Genomic DNA, 16,887 nt, shown 5'->3' on the forward strand with positions numbered 1-16,887 from the left:
GAGAGAACTTGGGCTCATCCTTAATTGTGGTTCTGCAAGCACTCTGTTTAAGAGAGCAAAGAGAAGGAGAGGTGGCGGGTGGAAGTACACAGGAGACAGCACAGGATCCAGATAAAGCAGATCACCTCCAAGCCCTCAGAAGGCTTCTGTGAATTTCATCTCATTCTCCTGCAGCTTTCCTGACAGTTCCTTTCATGTCGGCCTTCTACATACATCACACCTTTCTTCTACCTCATTCTACTAATCCTTACATATAGACTCAGTTTTACCCAACCCTTATTGTTACAGTATAACAACATACCCATGCTACCGGGAAAGGGAAAATGAAAAAAAAAGACTATTTTAAATTTTGTTCACCCACCTTGAGAGTGGTACACCTGAACTGGGGGGAGAGGGTGGACCTCAGGAGCTAGCATCTTGAGAAGGGTGGTCCAGAGGTGCAGAGAACAGGATGCTAATACATCACAGCATGGCTGTGGTCAGCACGAGGGTCTGGAACAGCCCAAAGGAACCCTGGATGCCACATGGGGCCACCTCCCCCTTCCTGATAGCCAGAGGCTTGTGTCCAGGACTGCTCATCCACTTGGTGCCCAGGACAGATGGCAGGTAATGTGGGCTCTGAAAGTCATGTGTGTTTAAGGAGATCAAGTGTTCCAAGGCTGTGCTTAGGCTCTGAAAAATGCCGCTCCCCGCTCCAGCCCTCCCTCCTCCCTAGTTTCCTCAACGCTACCCTTGAAAAGAGATTTCATTTTTGTTCTTATTTTTTTTTGAAAGGAGGGAGAGGATTTTGGCTTTACCACACTCTAATTCTCTTTTCTGAAACTGGAAATACAAGCCTCGATTTCTCAGAATCATTGTGAGAATGAACAGATGTGAGGAAACACCTAGTACAACAGCTGGCTACGGCCCCATCCCATGTCTGCGGACTTCCCTGTGCTTCTCTCTGTCCTTCTCTTATAAAGTATGCCCTCCCTTACCCAACTTCTCCTTGGCAGAAATCTTGAGAAACTGATACTCATTGTCTCCTTTAGGACAGGATGTTATCGATGACGGGAAGGTAGCAGAGTATGGGAAAGGGCCCAAGAAACACTGCAGCTGGTGGGCACCTCTGCTGCTGAGGTACAGGTGACCTACAGGAGAGGGGGACCCAGGGTTCACACTTGTACATCTCTGCCCTGTCTCCATGCCCTCTGCTGTGTGATGGCTGGAGTCTAGGGGTGGCAGTATATTCAGCTCCTTACCTTGAGAGGCACGGCAGCAGGTGGGGCCAGGCAGCTCTGGCTGATCTGAATGCTTGAGCAGTACCTGAGGAGTTGAGCCCTTATTGCCAGGACTGGGGTACCTGTTTCTTCTCCATAACTCTGCGCAAGCACCTCTTGGGTAGCAGTCCCTCTCTTCTGGATTGTCCATTTTCCCCTGTCAGTAGCACCATAGGGCAGGGTACTTTGTGGAACTGAGAATTCGATGACATTCCTGGCTTGTGCATCCATACCCCACAGGTCCTCCTGGGCAGAAGTGATTGGCCAGTGCCTCCAGGCCATGGAAGGACTGCTGCTTCCATCATTCATTGTAGGAGCTGGGCTAGCAAGCCTGCATGGCAGTGGTTGTGGTTGGCCAAGTTTCCCAGAGGCAGGGGCCAGGCAACGCCTACTATGTGGGGATCCACAAACACCACCCCTCCTTACATCCAGATTCTGGAGTTTTTCTGTGTCTTCCTTCTTTTCCTTCAGTGAGTAGCAATTGAAAACAGCTGGTCTCTGTGTTCCAGGACTTTCGGGGGCGGGCAGCAGGCTCAAAGGAGAAGGAGCTAAATCCTGTGTACATCTGAGGTCCCAGCACGCCAAGAAGCCTGTCCTGGGACTTGGGAAAATGTGTCCCTCCTCCAGGCCCCCTGGGGCTGCTGTTAAGGCTGCAGTGACTGGAGAAGGGGCGGGGAGAGTTAGGGTAGCTCGGGTAGGGGGGGGCTGCAGCTGGATGAAGAGGAAGGAAGTTTTCATCTGCTGTTGCTGAGGCTGCTCGGCCATTTCCTCCAAGAGAGCAGGGCTGGTCCTTGCCAGGGTTTTGGACCTCAGTGCCTCAGCAGCTGCAGGCAGACATGACTCAGCCCCATGGTTTCACCAACAGCCTGTGGAAGGAAATAACACACCTTTAGCACCCAGGGGGAGTCCCCGACGAGTTGGAAGCCAGAGGACTGTGTTTGCTGGAGAACTGGACTCTGCTCAGAGTCACAAAAACAAACAGATTGGTGGAGAACTGTCCACAAGTGACAGATGTGTGTGTGTGTGGGGGGGAGGGCGGGGATGCCTATGTCCAAATGGAATTACTTTCCACACTTTTTACTGTCCATTCTATGGTTTAATCCTAAATTCTTTTAACCATACCTGTGATTTAAAGTCTGATCTGAAAGACACTATGTGGTTTATCAATGAAACCTCCTGTAAACTTCAAAATCGACTTTCAATGGCCTTTGTCTATGTATGTGTAACACGGTTGCAAATAATCTAAACCTTTTCGTGAAGCTCTTCTTTGAAGACTATGGCTCCTTAGGCGTTCTCATGGTTCAGGTCAACGTATTCAGTACTGTAGTTTGAAGGTGTTGTCTCTAAAATTCGAGTGTGGCCGAAGTGACTGGGAGGAAGAATTTCTGAGAGGTGGCTAGAGTCTGCGTACCCTGCCACCCTGGGCTTGGGTCATAAAGCAGCAGCAGCTTCCTGCCGCTGGCTCCACTGCCACCCACCATGGTGAGGAAGCAGTCTGGGTCCTGGCTGGTTGACTAGAGCCTCTGGAGATTCTCAGCAGGGCTGGCTGGGATTCTAATGTGAATTTTCCCATCATTTCAGAGGTTTTGTTTGTTTGTTTTTTCTATCAAGGTTTCAGGATAGGTCAAGAAGTATGCAGTGTTCATACTATCCTAGAAAGAACTTTCTTTGATATTGTAATCATTCAATAGTTTGGAGAGAGGTGAGCTACCCTTAAGGGGAGGAGCTATGCCTTCACTAAGATCGGGGAATTAGGCCAGCGAGAAGGATCCGCTATTTGGTTTTAGCTTCTAGAGGCACCAGACACTGCATCAGGTGCTTTAGATACCATTGTTTCATCCAACACAACACAAACCTGTAAAGCAGGGGGCACTGGAGTTAAGGGACAGGTGGCTCCTCCTCCTGGGTGGCAGGTCCTAGGCTTGATGGCTTTTGTACTACACATAGCCCAAGTAGGCAAGGCTTAAAAGATATCACAGGAGAAACTTCACAACACTTTCATCTCTTTATAACTAATGTTCAGATGTCCAACATTCTAGTTGAAGAAAGGATTGAGGAGCCCCAGATGGTGGGAGTGGTGGACCCCAGGACCTTTCTTTCTACTTTTTTTTTTTTTTTTGGTTTTTTTCGAGACAGGGTTTCTCTGTGTAGTTTTGCACCTTTCCTGGAACTCACTTGGTAGCCCAGGCTGGCCTCGAACTCAAAGAGATCCACCTGGCTCTGCCTCCCAAGTGCTGGGATTAAAGGTGTGCGCCACCACCGCCTGGCTCTTTCTACTTTTTTATTCGTGAACTTATTACAGGGGTGATAGTGTTGTAGAAAAGCATTTTAAGATGTGTTACTTTTGTTTGTGTTGCATTCATTTAACTCTGTGCAGCTGTGTTACTGTGCCTGTCTAAAACACCTGACTGGTCTAATAGTGAACTGAACAGCCAATAGCAAGGCAGGAGAGAGAGAGATAGGTGGGGCTGGCAGGCAGAGAAAATCTATAGAAGAAAGAGTGAGGAAAAAAGAAGTAACCAAAGAAGGAAGAGGACACTGGGGGCCAGTCATCCAGCTACACAGCCAGCCTTAGAGTAAGAGTAAGATTTATAGAAGTAATAGAATGGGAAAAGCCCAGAGGCAAAAGGTAAATGGGATAAGTTAAGAAAAGCTGGCAAGAAATAAGCCAAGCCAAGGCTGAGCATTTATAATTAAGAGTAAACCTCTGTGTGTGATTTATTTGGGAGCTGGGTGGCAGGTCCTCCAAAAGAGAAAAGAGCAGAAAATAACCAACAACATGACAGTATGACAAATTCTAAATTGCATGAGGGGGAATACAAGAAATATAGAGAAATGGATGGCTTGGGAACTGATGATCAGCTGGCTTGGAAGGCACATGTAGGAGACCTCCATGAAAAATCATTAAATATTAGGGAGCCTACTAAAGGAGCTTTGGTTCTGGGTAAGTAGGGGGTAAGGTACAGAGAAACAATGGTTATGATTAGATATAAACAGCATTGTGATTGCAAACATGAATTTTGGTGACAGACAAACATTTCTCTGAATCTTCCTTCCACTGGGTGACTATGTGACCCTGGGAAAATTAATTTTTCTTTGCGATGACCAATTTTCTCTAAGACTAGCTAATAATACCTAGTGCATGAGTTTGCTGTCTATGTAGAGATTAAGTGACTAGTACATGGCACATAACTCCTCAATAACTGTTAGCTTCTCTTGGAATGCCTCCACACATTTGAAGCTCTGAAGAAATTTGTTTATGCAACAAAACAATTAAAATATCATATACATGGATATCTACATTTCACATACATGTATGTATACATATGTATTGTTTTCACCTACAGCAGTGGCCATTTGCGTATTTTTATGCTTCCTGTCTGACAAGGAAGACTCTAGGAGCAGAGGAATTACTTGGCATGTGAGAGTCAGCAGTGGGTTTGGGGTTAGAAGACATAGGCTTGAGTTTTGGAGTAACCATCCATTAAGTGTGACTCACAGCAAATCTCTGAACCTCAGTGGACGTATTTATAACACAGGTCTATCATTCCCACTTGACAGAACTCTTCTACAGGTCAAACGGGATAATCTGTGTAAAAATAATAGATCCAGGACAGGCACCAAAAGAACACAGAGAAACCCTGTCTCGAAAAACCAAAAGAAAAATAAAAGTAATTTGTAAACACAAGCTTAAAGTTGTGATGCGTTGTAATAGTAATACACAGTCACAGACGTAGGTACACACACATACACATCTCTATGTATACATGAGGGTTATTTTTGAGACAAGATCTCAGATGGCCTAAGCTAACCTTGAGCTCAGGATGACCTTCAACTCTTGATCTTCCTTCTTCTACCTCTCAAGTGCTGGGATTACAGGCATGCACCATCTATAATAATATAGTAATATTATTAATACTTCTAAACTAAATCATTCTCTGTAGTTTCAATGAAGTCCATGGTTTCGTTCCTTTGAAACGATTCTAAGCTAGCTTCCTATTTTCCTGCCACCATATCAAGATTCATACAATGTAGACAGAAATAACATATAATTTAAATTTAAATGGCACCATGTCTCAGCTAATGGTGATGGTTTCTTCTCCACAGTTCTACAGAGAAAAAGAAAATTTCTAGAGTCTTAACAAAGATAGAGAGGGAGGATGCTGTGTGTAAAACTATCAGAGCACTCTATTCTCTCACTTCAACCTGTCACAACTTTCTGAGGCGGGCAGCATGGCCCTCCTATTGGGAATACAAAGAATGAACAGGGAATATGGAGTAATTTGCTTCAAGCCACATGGTTAGTGAGGGCAGAAACTGACCTCTCCAGCTCTTCTGCCACTTTGACCAGTAGACATCATCTAAACAATATGTTCAGCCTGTGCTTCCTGTCTCTAGAGGAAGGATCAACCATCCTACAGGTATTGCCTCCTCTGGCCTCACACTCTCTAGGTTTGCTTCCAAGTAGTTCTAGAAGCATTCCATTCACTTTCAACTCAAAGGAGTGATACTGTGCCACCAATTCTCATCTGTTTCCTCAGAGGGTGGTGTCCCCTGTTGGTGTTCTTATACTGGAGTCCTCGGGAGTCCCTGAATCCAATTTGGTTGTGCCTTGCTGAGTATTCACAACTTGGTAGGATCAAAAGGAGGTATTATCTGGGGAGCTCCTAGTCAATGTGGTTAGAAGGATTATATTTGGAAAATGATTGGAATTCTTGCATAAAGACAAATGGAGAGATAAAGCTGAGCTGGGGTTGGGTGAGATTGTAAAGAGGTGAAAGAATAGAAGGCAAGGGCATGGGGTGTAGAAACAGAATAAAAAATACAACCCAGGAGGTCAGAAATGTAACAATAAGCACTGAGCACTCTTACACCTTACCAAGCAGGCTTCAGAATACTCCAGGAAACCCCATCTGCTGGGCACCCATATTCTTCCAGGACTATAGTTTAGTTCTTTCCCCCATTATGAGGAACATCGTGATCCTGATGTGAAATTGATACAACCTGATAATGATGGTGATTGTTGCTACTGTCTTTGGACTTTGTGGTGATTTGAAAGAAAATGGACCCCAAAGGAAGTGGCATTCTTAGGAGGTGTGGCTTTGTTGAAGTAGGTGTGGTCTTGTTGGAGGAAGTGCGTCACTGTGAAGGCAGGCTTTGAGGTCTCTTTTGCTCCAGCTTCACTCGGTATGACATGGAGTTCCCTTCTTGTTATCTGAAGTATGTAGGAGTCTAAACTACCTCTCTAGCACCGCGTCTGCCTGCATGCTGCATGCTCCCCATTGTGGTGAAGTCAATATCTTTCTAAAGAAAAAAGGGGGATAGGATAGAGATATGATAGGATGGAAGGGTAGATTATTGAATCTACTTTTAAAGAGCAACAACTTGTGTAAAATGTTTTACATTGCTATAGATTTTAGTTTACTACAAATTTAAAATTAATTTTGTTATACTCTATGTATATTTCTACTCTTATGTAAGGTATTATGTTTGTACAGCTCATTTGAAATTGTAATGTGTAATTAAGAAATACAGATTAAGCCGGGCGGTGGTGGCGCACGCCTTTAATCCCAGCACTCGGGAGGCAGAGCCAGGCGGATCTCTGTGAGTTCGAGGCCAGCCTGGGCTACCAAGTGAGTTCCAGGAAAGGCTACACAGAGAAACCCTGTCTTGAAAAACCAAAAAAAAGAAAAAAGAAAAAAAAAGAAATACAGATTAATAGTCATCTATGATAGTCACACTTATAGTCATTTTAGTTAAGTTTTCTAGGCATATACAGATATATTTCAATTAGGTAGGTAATCTTCAAAGACTCCAAAGACCTACAGAATATAGCACTTAAAATGTTTTGAAAACTTAGACTTTTCTGGACAGTGAGACATGTCTGCTCCTGGCAGCACCAATTTACTTCAAAGAGGAAGATGAGCATCAAAGACACTCCATATGGAGTTTATCTTCTTCTTGGCACAAAATGGCCATTTGGGCAAGAAACTGTTCAGGCTTGGACTGCTTGACAGGATGTTATATAAACTGGACATGCAGGAACCATAGGAAGGTGACCACTGAACTTTGCAAGGCAAGATGGTCCTTCAGGTTTCTGCTTTACAGAAGAAACTGCCAGACATTCTACAGGACACAGAGAGAAATGACTAAGAGAATTTAGACCTATAGGCTGAAGATGGATGCCCCAACATTACCAAAGAACTTTGGGTGACTGTCTAGGCAGCCAGCTCTCTCTATCATTCTAGATTTTTGGAAGTTGCTTACAATGTATTTCCTGTTTACTTAGGTAATATTATATCCTTCTGAGGTCTTTGATGTAGTTGAAGACTAGATAGTTATAATTTTCCTTGGTTATGATAAAAGATAAATTAGATATGAAACTTTAGACTCACAAATATAGGATAGATAGACTATTTTCTTATTTTTGCCAAATACAAATAGACTAGATATTACAACCATAGTTCTTGCTTGATAACTGTTTTGTTATATGTAATTTTACCATGTTAAGGTTAAAACTTTCCTTTTTTATTAGACAGAAAGGGGAAATGCTATGGGATAATGCTATTGTACACTGGTTTAATAAAATACTAATTGGCCAGTAGCCAGGCAGGAAATATAGGCAGGGCGAGCCAATGAGGAGAATGCTGGGAATAGGAATGCTGAGTCAGGAGTCACCAGCCAGACACAGAGGAAGCAAGATGACAAGGCAGAACTGAGAAATGGTACCAAGCCATGTGGGTAAACATAGATAAGAATTATGGGTTAATTTAAGTGTAAGAGCTAGTCAGTAATAAGTCTGAGCTAATGGCCAAGCAGTTTAATTAATATAAGCATCTGAGTGATTATTTTATAAGTGGGCCACAGGACTGTGAGGGGCCTGGTGGGACTGGAGAAAACATCCAACTACACCCCATCATGATGATAATGTGAGCCACCACCTCAATTAAATGTTTTCCTTTATAAGAGTTGCTGTGGTCATGGTGTCTCTTCACAGCAATAGAAATCCTAACTAAGATGGTCTTCTATAGCAGCATACCATAGATTGGGTGACTTATAAACAACAAAAAGTTATTTCTCATGTTTCTGGGGATGGAAAAGTCCAAGTCCATGGTGCTGGCAGAATCTCTTTAATCTTTAATCACACATGACAGAGAGGGCAAGGGCTCTCTCTGGGGCCTCTTTTTTCCCACTCATGGCACAGCCACCCCCCAATGGCCCACTTCCCATTTCCATCACTTCTCACCCCCAGAACATGGCGTATATGACATTCTGTATCTCAGCGTGGCTGGCCTTGCAGTCTGCCAAAGGTAAAGCTGCTCGCCTAAAGTGACACAGAAATTAAACAGATGCAGAAGCAGGTCCAAGTCTGTCCAGGCTCGAACAGCTGTTCCTGCCATACTGTTTCACTACACATTAGTGTATCTAGGAGTCACTTTATCTGCCATGGATAAGGGATTTGGAGAGGCTTTTTAAAATGCAAGTTTCACATCTCATTTTTTTAAGCCCCAGGGCACATGTCCCTGTGACTCCTCAACCTCCTACTCTTTCCACATTGGCTGGAGTAACTATTTTTTGCCTCTTCTCAAAAGGCAAGTCCAACTCATGTCATCAGAGATGACACCATGTCTGGAACCCCTTTTGCAGTGATCATTTACGGAAGAAGCAGATGGCAAATCTTGGAAAATATTTTAATTAGGAAGTCTTTCATTTCCATCCTGTTTCTATTTCCTTTGCTACCCCCACCCCACCCCATGCACACATTGGCATGCTCTTAGTGATTTTTTTGTATTTTTAATTGATATGTGCCCAGCCTGGCATCTGATCAAACAGGCCAATTGCTTTTGAAGTGAGTGGGAAAAATGCTGAAACAGACAGAATAGTAGGCCAGAAGGAGATTCAGTGCTCTGGTGTGTGTCATGTGTAGATGTCCACGGTTCATGTTTTCTGGAGCCCTTTACATGCAGGAGGTACTGGGTGTTAGCACAGAGGTCTCACAGCTAGGCGGAGGTGAGCAGCATTTCTCTACAAAGAGAGGCTGTGGCTGTAGGGTTGAGAGTGTGGATGAGGGACTGAGGTGGCTGTACTCTGTGCCACCCAGACTCTACTTCCTTCACGTGCTTCTGAAAGCTCCAGGTTGTCCCCAGTGAGTCATTTCACATAGCTGTGAGCTTCCTGGAAACAGCAGTCACAAAACTGTCAGACAAATAGGAACTGCCTTTAAAAGCACACCTTATGAGTAGTTAGGGGAAAGGAAGGCACCTTTCCACTGAACTTGGTTCTGACTGCATTTTAATATGTGCTCTCCCCCGGCCAAGTCATTCTCATTTGCTTCTCAATTCACTCTCCATGCAGCTGTAGGGTTAAAGGATGAAGGATGAAGGAATGAAGGATGAAGGAATGAAGGATGAAGGATGAAGGGAGTTGGCTAGGTTAACAAGGGGCAAAGCCAGTACTACAGCCTATGGTGATACTTTATTTGTATTAAAATGTTATTTATATGTTAATAAATAAATTTGCCCAAGGATCAGAGCTATTAGCAAGCCATAGGAAAGCCAGGGGGTGGTGGTGTACACTTGTAATCCCAGCATTTGGTAGACAGAGCTAGGTAAGTCTCTGTGTGTTCAGGGATACAGCCAGCATTGGATACACACACCTTTAATCTCAATACCAACCATAGAAGACCTGGAAGTCTATACAGAAAGGCAGTGACGAGGCAGTCATGTGGTTGGGTTTACAACCAATGAGAAGGCAGAACAGAAAGTCTATATAAAGACTTTAACACAGGAAGTAGCTCTCTTTTGGAGAGGTAGGACCACCGCAGGAGGAAGAGTAAGGTTTTAGCTCTTAGCTCTGACCTCTTGGCTTTCTTCTTTGCATTGGTTCTGTGTTTCTTATTTAATAAGATGGTTGGTTACATCTACAATAGACTCTCTTGTCTGGGCTCCAGAGTCTCTGCTATTTCCCTGGAATGCAGGTCAGACCCATGCCTGTGTTTTGCCAACCTCTGCCACTGTCCCATCCTCCATTGCTCACTGCAACCTATCCAATCAAGTCATTTATTTATTTATTTATTTATTTATTTATTTAATATATACACCGTGTTCTGCCTGCATGTATGTCTGCGTGCCAGAAGAGGGTGCCCAATCCCATTATAGATGGTTGTGAGCCACCATGTGGGTGCTGGGAATTGAACTCAGGACCTCTGGAAGAACAGCCAGTGCTCTTAACCTCTGAGCCATCTCTCCAGCCCCTTTCCAATCAATTCAATATTTGCTTTTATGTCAGCCTAGGGAGACTCACACTGGATGGTGCTCACTCTCTGTGGGCATCAGTGTCTCTGGGATAAAGATCACTATAGCCCAGGACCGGCCGGAACCTTTCCTGTTTTCTTTAGTGCTTTTCCACCGTTTCCATCGAGACAGGACGGTTCCTCAGGCCCTCTATAAGGACCACCACTCTGACCCCTCCCTTCTTCCTCCCTCTAACTGCCTCCTGCACCTTGGCAACAGCCTAACAGCTGTGAGGCCGTCACCAGCCACTGCCTCTCCTCAGTCCCCTCCTCCCTAGTACTTTCTTCCAGCCACACTCATTTTGAGGCCAGTTTTGCTGTGATGAATATAAGATGGAAAGAGAGAAGAGAAGCAGGGAAAAAGCTAGAGCTGTCAACGTTTTCTTTTTACTTCCTCGGAGTTGTACTTAACGATCATCCAAAGGATTTTAACATTGCAAATGTCTCTCATAAGTAAAATATTTGGCTCAATTATAGACTCTGAATAGAACTTCATGTTGGTAATATATGTATGTGTGTATGTGTGTGTGTGTGTGTGTGTGTGTGTATTACAGATAACAAAATTCACTGAAACACTATCAAACTCTGATGTATTTAGCAGCATGAATAGAATAAAAATCCGAGTATGAGACACAAACATGTATGATAAAGTAGTGTTTAAAGATAAGTGAAAATGGGTTTTTTATATTTGTGTGTGTTTTTGCCTGTGGAATCCAAAATGCAGAGTTGGGGTTCTTCCTTGGCCACTCCGTGCCTTAATTCTTGAGATAGGAGGATGTCTCACTGAACCTAGAGCTTGCTGATTGACTAGGCTGTCTAGTCAATAAACTCCAGGGATCCTCTTGTCTCTGCCTCCCAGCACTAGGATTATAAACACACATCATCACATTGATTTACGTGAGGTCTGGGGATCAGGCCCTCATGCCTACACATCAAATGAAGAACTATTACCCAAAATACGTGAATTGAGCAGCTACTTTTTATCTGGTACCCCCTGTTTAAGAAGTAAAGAGAGACTCTGAAGCTTACTTGACCAAGCAGCAGACATAGTAACAGGGGAGGCAGAAGCCAGATGTCCACACCACCCTCTGTCACGGTCTGCTTCCTGTGGAACACAGAGCATCTTTGTTGCTGAGAGAAGACCATAGTCTATATGGAATACTACAGCATGGTGGGGTGAGTCATGCTAAGCAGCACATGTACATAGATAATAGGCATGAGGCTCCCATTTACCTCTGCCTGGCACCTTAAGTGGTTTTGACACCCTTAATGGGATACAGACAGGCTATGAGCATATGTGCTTATCACACATGCTCTGCCTTCTATGGAAACCTGGAAATAGAAGAAAGACCTTATTTATCTTAAAAGACCATGGCAGCTTAAGAAAGAGTCGAGACAGAGCACAGAAAGCAACACTTGAAAGTAAGACTGTTTGACCAGAGCGATTTCCACTAGGTAGTTATTTAGATGATAGAAAATGGTTCTTTGGTCCATTTAACATACATGCACATTAGATCTCCTTTCTTAGGATTATTGTTTCTCCCCTAGGGTCAAATGGATTTAGAAACTGAAGAATAATAGACTCTTCCATAGCATGAAATGTGAAAAATGCCAGGAAGGCCTCCTGGGCCTTCAATTCTATGGTCCATTAAGGTGCCGCAGATCTGAAAGTTCTACCCCTGTAACTTCATTTGTCTAGAGTAAGTATTGCTTTAGGTTAAGCAGGGGACTCTCCTTTAAAATACTGATTCCTCTGGGGTGGTGTTGAGATCTGGATTGGCCCACAAAGGCCCACGTGTTAAGACTCAGTGCCTCGTAGATAGGAGGTGCTGAACGCTATAGGTGGAGCCTGGCGGAAAGCCTTCCCGTCGAGAGAAGCATGCTGCAGGAAGGGACAGAGAGGGCCTGCCTCCTCCTCTTCCTCTCGTGTGCCGGCCATGATGAGAACCGTTCCTTTCTACTCTGCTGCCTTGCTGTCCAAAGCAAAAGGGCCAATCACTTGTGGATGGAAACCTCTAAAACCACGAACCAGAATTACCCTTTTCCCTCCATAAACTGATTGTGTTTCAAGTGCGTGTTACAGTGATGGAAAGGAAGGAGAAAGCCCCGATGCCTTTATTATTCTAGGGCAAGGGATTTTCCCAGGTCCCTTCTCTACCCAGGTTGTCTAACCTTTGGACATTGTGACACACCGTTATCTGCATACTTGCTACCTGAGAACTGTGAATAACGGATTAAGCAAACTTAAAGTTTTGTGGTCAGTCACATTCATAGCTGTCCCGGGTCCCATGTGACCCATGGGCTTTGTGTCTAACACACCTGGTTGATTGTCCAGGTCCAGCCATTCCTCTGATGGGGTGGTAGTGGTGGAGAATGGGGCACACATGTCGGGCATAAGCCTTAACCAATACCCTAGGTTCACTCACCAGAAGTCGGGAAGGCGGGCAGCTAAACTCGGCAGTCTATAGGAGTCAGGGTTTACAATAACAGCTGGGGGGGGGGGCTTTCCTTTAGCTTTTTTCCCCCCCTTCAACTTTTAAAATACAGTCAATGATTTTTAAAACACAAAAGAAAGGGAGAAAGAAAGGAAAGGGGGCTCAGTTTCATTCTTTCAAGTTCCTCTTGTTACGAACATTTGCATGTAAAAGAAAACCCTCATGTGTGGGGACTTTACGTGGCTGCAGTTGCTTTTTGTTTGTTTTGCATTTAAGGTAGAAAAAAAAAACCTTAAAAAATCCAACCAAGTCAAAAACTGTAAGGAGCAACAGCTCAAGAGACGATATGTACATCGTGATCTCTGGTCACAGAGGTCCATCCGAGGGGACAACAGGGTGAGTGTTGGGGAAGGGACGGAGGTGGGGGTGGGAGCAGTCAACTCCTTTGGTTTAAAAGCAGTTCCTGGGATTTTCTGAGTCTTTCATTTCTAATGAGTCATATACTGACTGGACTGGTTACTATTTCCCGACGGGGTAATCTTAAGCAAGTCACTTAGAATTTCCTGACCTATACCTTCTCATCTATAAATTATGACTGTAACATTATCTGTTTTATAGAACGGCAGCAGGCACTAATACAAGAAAGCAATTTATAAAATAGGTATCACACATAAGTGAGTTACTTTTCTTAATAGTCAACTTCACTCGAAGTTACAAAACATCTCACACAGATGCATTGTCTGAAGAGATTCTGACTAACTCAAAGCTTAGAAAATAAATAGTCATTAGGCAGTGAGGGAAGAGGAGGGAGATTATTTATGCCTTGCTGAGGCAATACAGGCATACAAAGAAACCTGCGGCCTGTGATTTTCAGGGCAGGCTGGGGCCTGCAGACCTGCAGGGAGGCAGGACTGCAAAGAGGGGAGCCCAGGTGCTTTGGGTTAATAGTATGAAGCCTGAAGTTGGAGGCAGGCAGTGACAAGAGCTCCATCCTGGAGGGCATTGCATGTCATGTTAGGGAGCTCACAATTTATATCCTAAAATGATATTTTAACTACTGTGTTCAGTATAATTATTATTATACACAAATACATGCATGCATAATCTATTAATAAGCATATCTTTTAAGAGTTTCTTTACTCACTCAGTTTCTGAAGGTGGTGACTTACACTGTTAAGCCTGATTCTTGACTGCAGGATTTCTGTGGGCTTTGTTTATTGAGACAGTCTTGCTATAGATCTCAAGTTGGCCTTGAACTCATGATCCTTCTGCCTCTGCCTCTGCCTCCTGGATTACAGCCATGTACCACAATGCCCAACTTTCAAAACCTACCATATGCTACTCTGCTTCACGAATTGTCAAGAAGGGAATGTAACCTGCCACATGTCTTTAAGATCTTTGACCACAGGTCCTTTTCCTGAACCCCACTCTCTTGCATGTCCACTGCTCAAGGTTTTCATTTCCTCACTGCCCAGTGGGAAATGCTGCAACCCTGAGGAGCCATTGTTCGGCTCACTGTCTGTCCTTGCTTGTAAATATCACTGTGGTTTTATCAGTATTTCCTCATCCCTCCTAGGCTTGGCAAAGACAGCCCCCACTAAGGCTTTTCTTTGTAGGAGAAACTGCTTCATCCCCCACATGGATGAACTTGACATCAATAATGCAGCCCAAGCTAGAGACAGGGTCTCTATTCCACTCCAGCATGCCTATCCTTGCTAATCTCAGGGATGCATCCCCTCCTTGACCCAAATGCCACTATGTTAGTTTAAGGTGTTTAAAAGACCAAGTGAGTCTACCTGGCCAAGAATGGAGAGCTAGTAAGAACAGAGCAACAGATGCCCCAGTGCCCAGCTAGGGGCCTCGTACCCAGTTAGGGGGCCTCATCCCCAGGCCACACTGCTGTGCAATGCCTCCCAGTCTATAGTCTCATTCCAGAAGCTTTGGTTACATGTCAATGGGACATACTTAATGCATTTGTATAGTGGCATAATATCACATTGGGAATGTCCGTCAGCATCCATCTGTGAAAGTTTCCTTACTAAAATTTACTTCTTAATGCTAGATGTCAGGCTACCCAGGAATTGACATAATGCTGTGTCCTAATAATAAAAATGGAAACAAACTTGTTCAGTTGTCTTTCACAGTCACTTGGTTTGCCCCTCCTCTATATTCTCCGTATTTCTCCGGGTTCTGCTGTCCCAAAGATGATCCAGTAGGTGAGAACTGAGGAGGCAGAACCCTGAAGATGCCCGGAAATGGGTAGGTGAGGCAGATGTCTTTAGCAGGCACCAGACCCCGCTTTCATCATGGGATCTCCTCAGGTACAACACCGCACCCAGTGTTCACTTTGTGGAAACTTTTGGATTATAAAAGAGCTTCTGAACCAACTGTCCCTTTAACAGTCTGCTAGAGGCGGACCTCTTGGCGTGGACTGGGTTCAAGCCTTTTAAGCCTTCCCCCAACCACTCCATCACTCATCTCTCCTGGTGTTCTGAGCAGAGCTGTGCCTGGCTTTTTTTCCAGGTAACTTGGGTAGAATTAGCTTTTGTTTGTTATGAAGCACATCTTTTCTTTTTTTTTAAAAAAAAATAGATATTTTTGACAAAGTCAAGAGCCATAGTGACTTTAATCACTTTTTCCAGGCACTGTTTCAGTCCAGATAGTTGGAAGGACCTGGGCCTCAGAACCTCAGGGCTGGCACACACATGCCTGAGTAAGAGGACTTGCTCTCCTAGTTTAAAGCAATCTGATTTGGAAAGAGTGGGAGGATGTGAGTGTCTAAAAATAGCCGGATGAATATGGGAACCTTTTTCCAATTAGTGTAGAAAGAGTCTTTCAGCCTGATTAGCCCTTGAGCCACAAACTATTAATGTTTTGCAGCTTGTTACTACAAATATGTTCTGAAATAACCGAGGACATTCATTCAAACATGGTAATTTGAACAGGCAAACATGAGGCTGAACTGTCTTATCAAGTCAAATATTAAATCTCAGTAAAGAAAATAACTATTGTGTATAGTCATGTATTTATATTGTCCTCTTCTTTCTAAAAAGATATGCGTATCTGCTAAATTATTTTTTATATCTCCATCATCTTTGCCTACAATTTCTTTCTAATTCAACCCATGTACTGTAGTTAGGAATATTTGCCTATAAAAATGGATCCAAATAATTTTGAGATTTTTTTTGGCCTAAAATATTCTACTTTTTCAATAAAGTCTGAAAATAGCAGTAGGTTCTCCCTGTGTTCTCCCAGTGTTTGCCTATGTGCCTCTAGTAACACGTGGCAAGGACCACTCACCTGCCTCCCTCATTCTCAATTTCAAACTCTTGGTGAATATTTGCCGAGTATGCTGAATTGTGCTAACTAATGACTCAATGTTGGTAGGCATCTTAGTTACTTTTCAGCTGCTGGGACAGAGCACCATTACCAAGGCAACTTATAGAAGAAAGCGTTTACTTGGGGTTTAGAGTTTCAGAGCATTAATCCATGACCAGGCCGGGGAGCCTGATGGCAGGCAGGCCGACATGGCACCGGAGTCATAGTTGAGAGCTCACATCTTATAGGTGGCAGAGAGAGAAAGAGCACTAACTAGAAACAGCATGGGATTCTAAAGCCTCAGAGCTCACCTCCAGTGACACACCTCCTCCAACAAGGCCATACGTACTCATCCTTCCCTAATAGTACCACCAACTGGGGACCGAGCCTTCAAATATATGAACTATGGGGGCTTTTCTCATTCAAATCACCACAGTAAGTGAGAGTTATATTCTCAGGTTTCAAAGAAACTTCAGTCCAGTGAATAAGGGAGACAACAGCATGATTAAAAAATGAGCTGGCTCATATATAGAAGTTGTGAAATTCCATAAAAAACAGTGACAGAGAATAAAAGGCACCGGAA

General features: G+C 43.9%; 1 protein-coding gene across 1 annotated transcript in view; it reads right to left on the reverse strand.

Annotated features, from left to right (window-relative positions):
• Positions 1–1,583, reverse strand: part of Psd3 (pleckstrin and Sec7 domain containing 3) — a 447,179-nt gene extending 445,596 nt beyond the window's left edge. The window contains exon 1 of the mRNA XM_052752396.1: positions 1,242–1,583. Within this exon, the coding sequence (XP_052608356.1) occupies positions 1,242–1,568 (327 nt within the window). The 5' untranslated portion in view covers positions 1,569–1,583. The remainder of the gene's footprint in view (positions 1–1,241) is intronic.
• Between the last annotated feature and the right edge of the window lie 15,304 nt (positions 1,584–16,887).

Source organism: Peromyscus californicus, unplaced genomic scaffold, assembly GCF_007827085.1.
Source record: "Peromyscus californicus insignis strain IS unplaced genomic scaffold, ASM782708v3 Scaffold_23__1_contigs__length_62951481, whole genome shotgun sequence".
Classification (NCBI taxonomy): domain Eukaryota; kingdom Metazoa; phylum Chordata; class Mammalia; order Rodentia; family Cricetidae; genus Peromyscus; species Peromyscus californicus.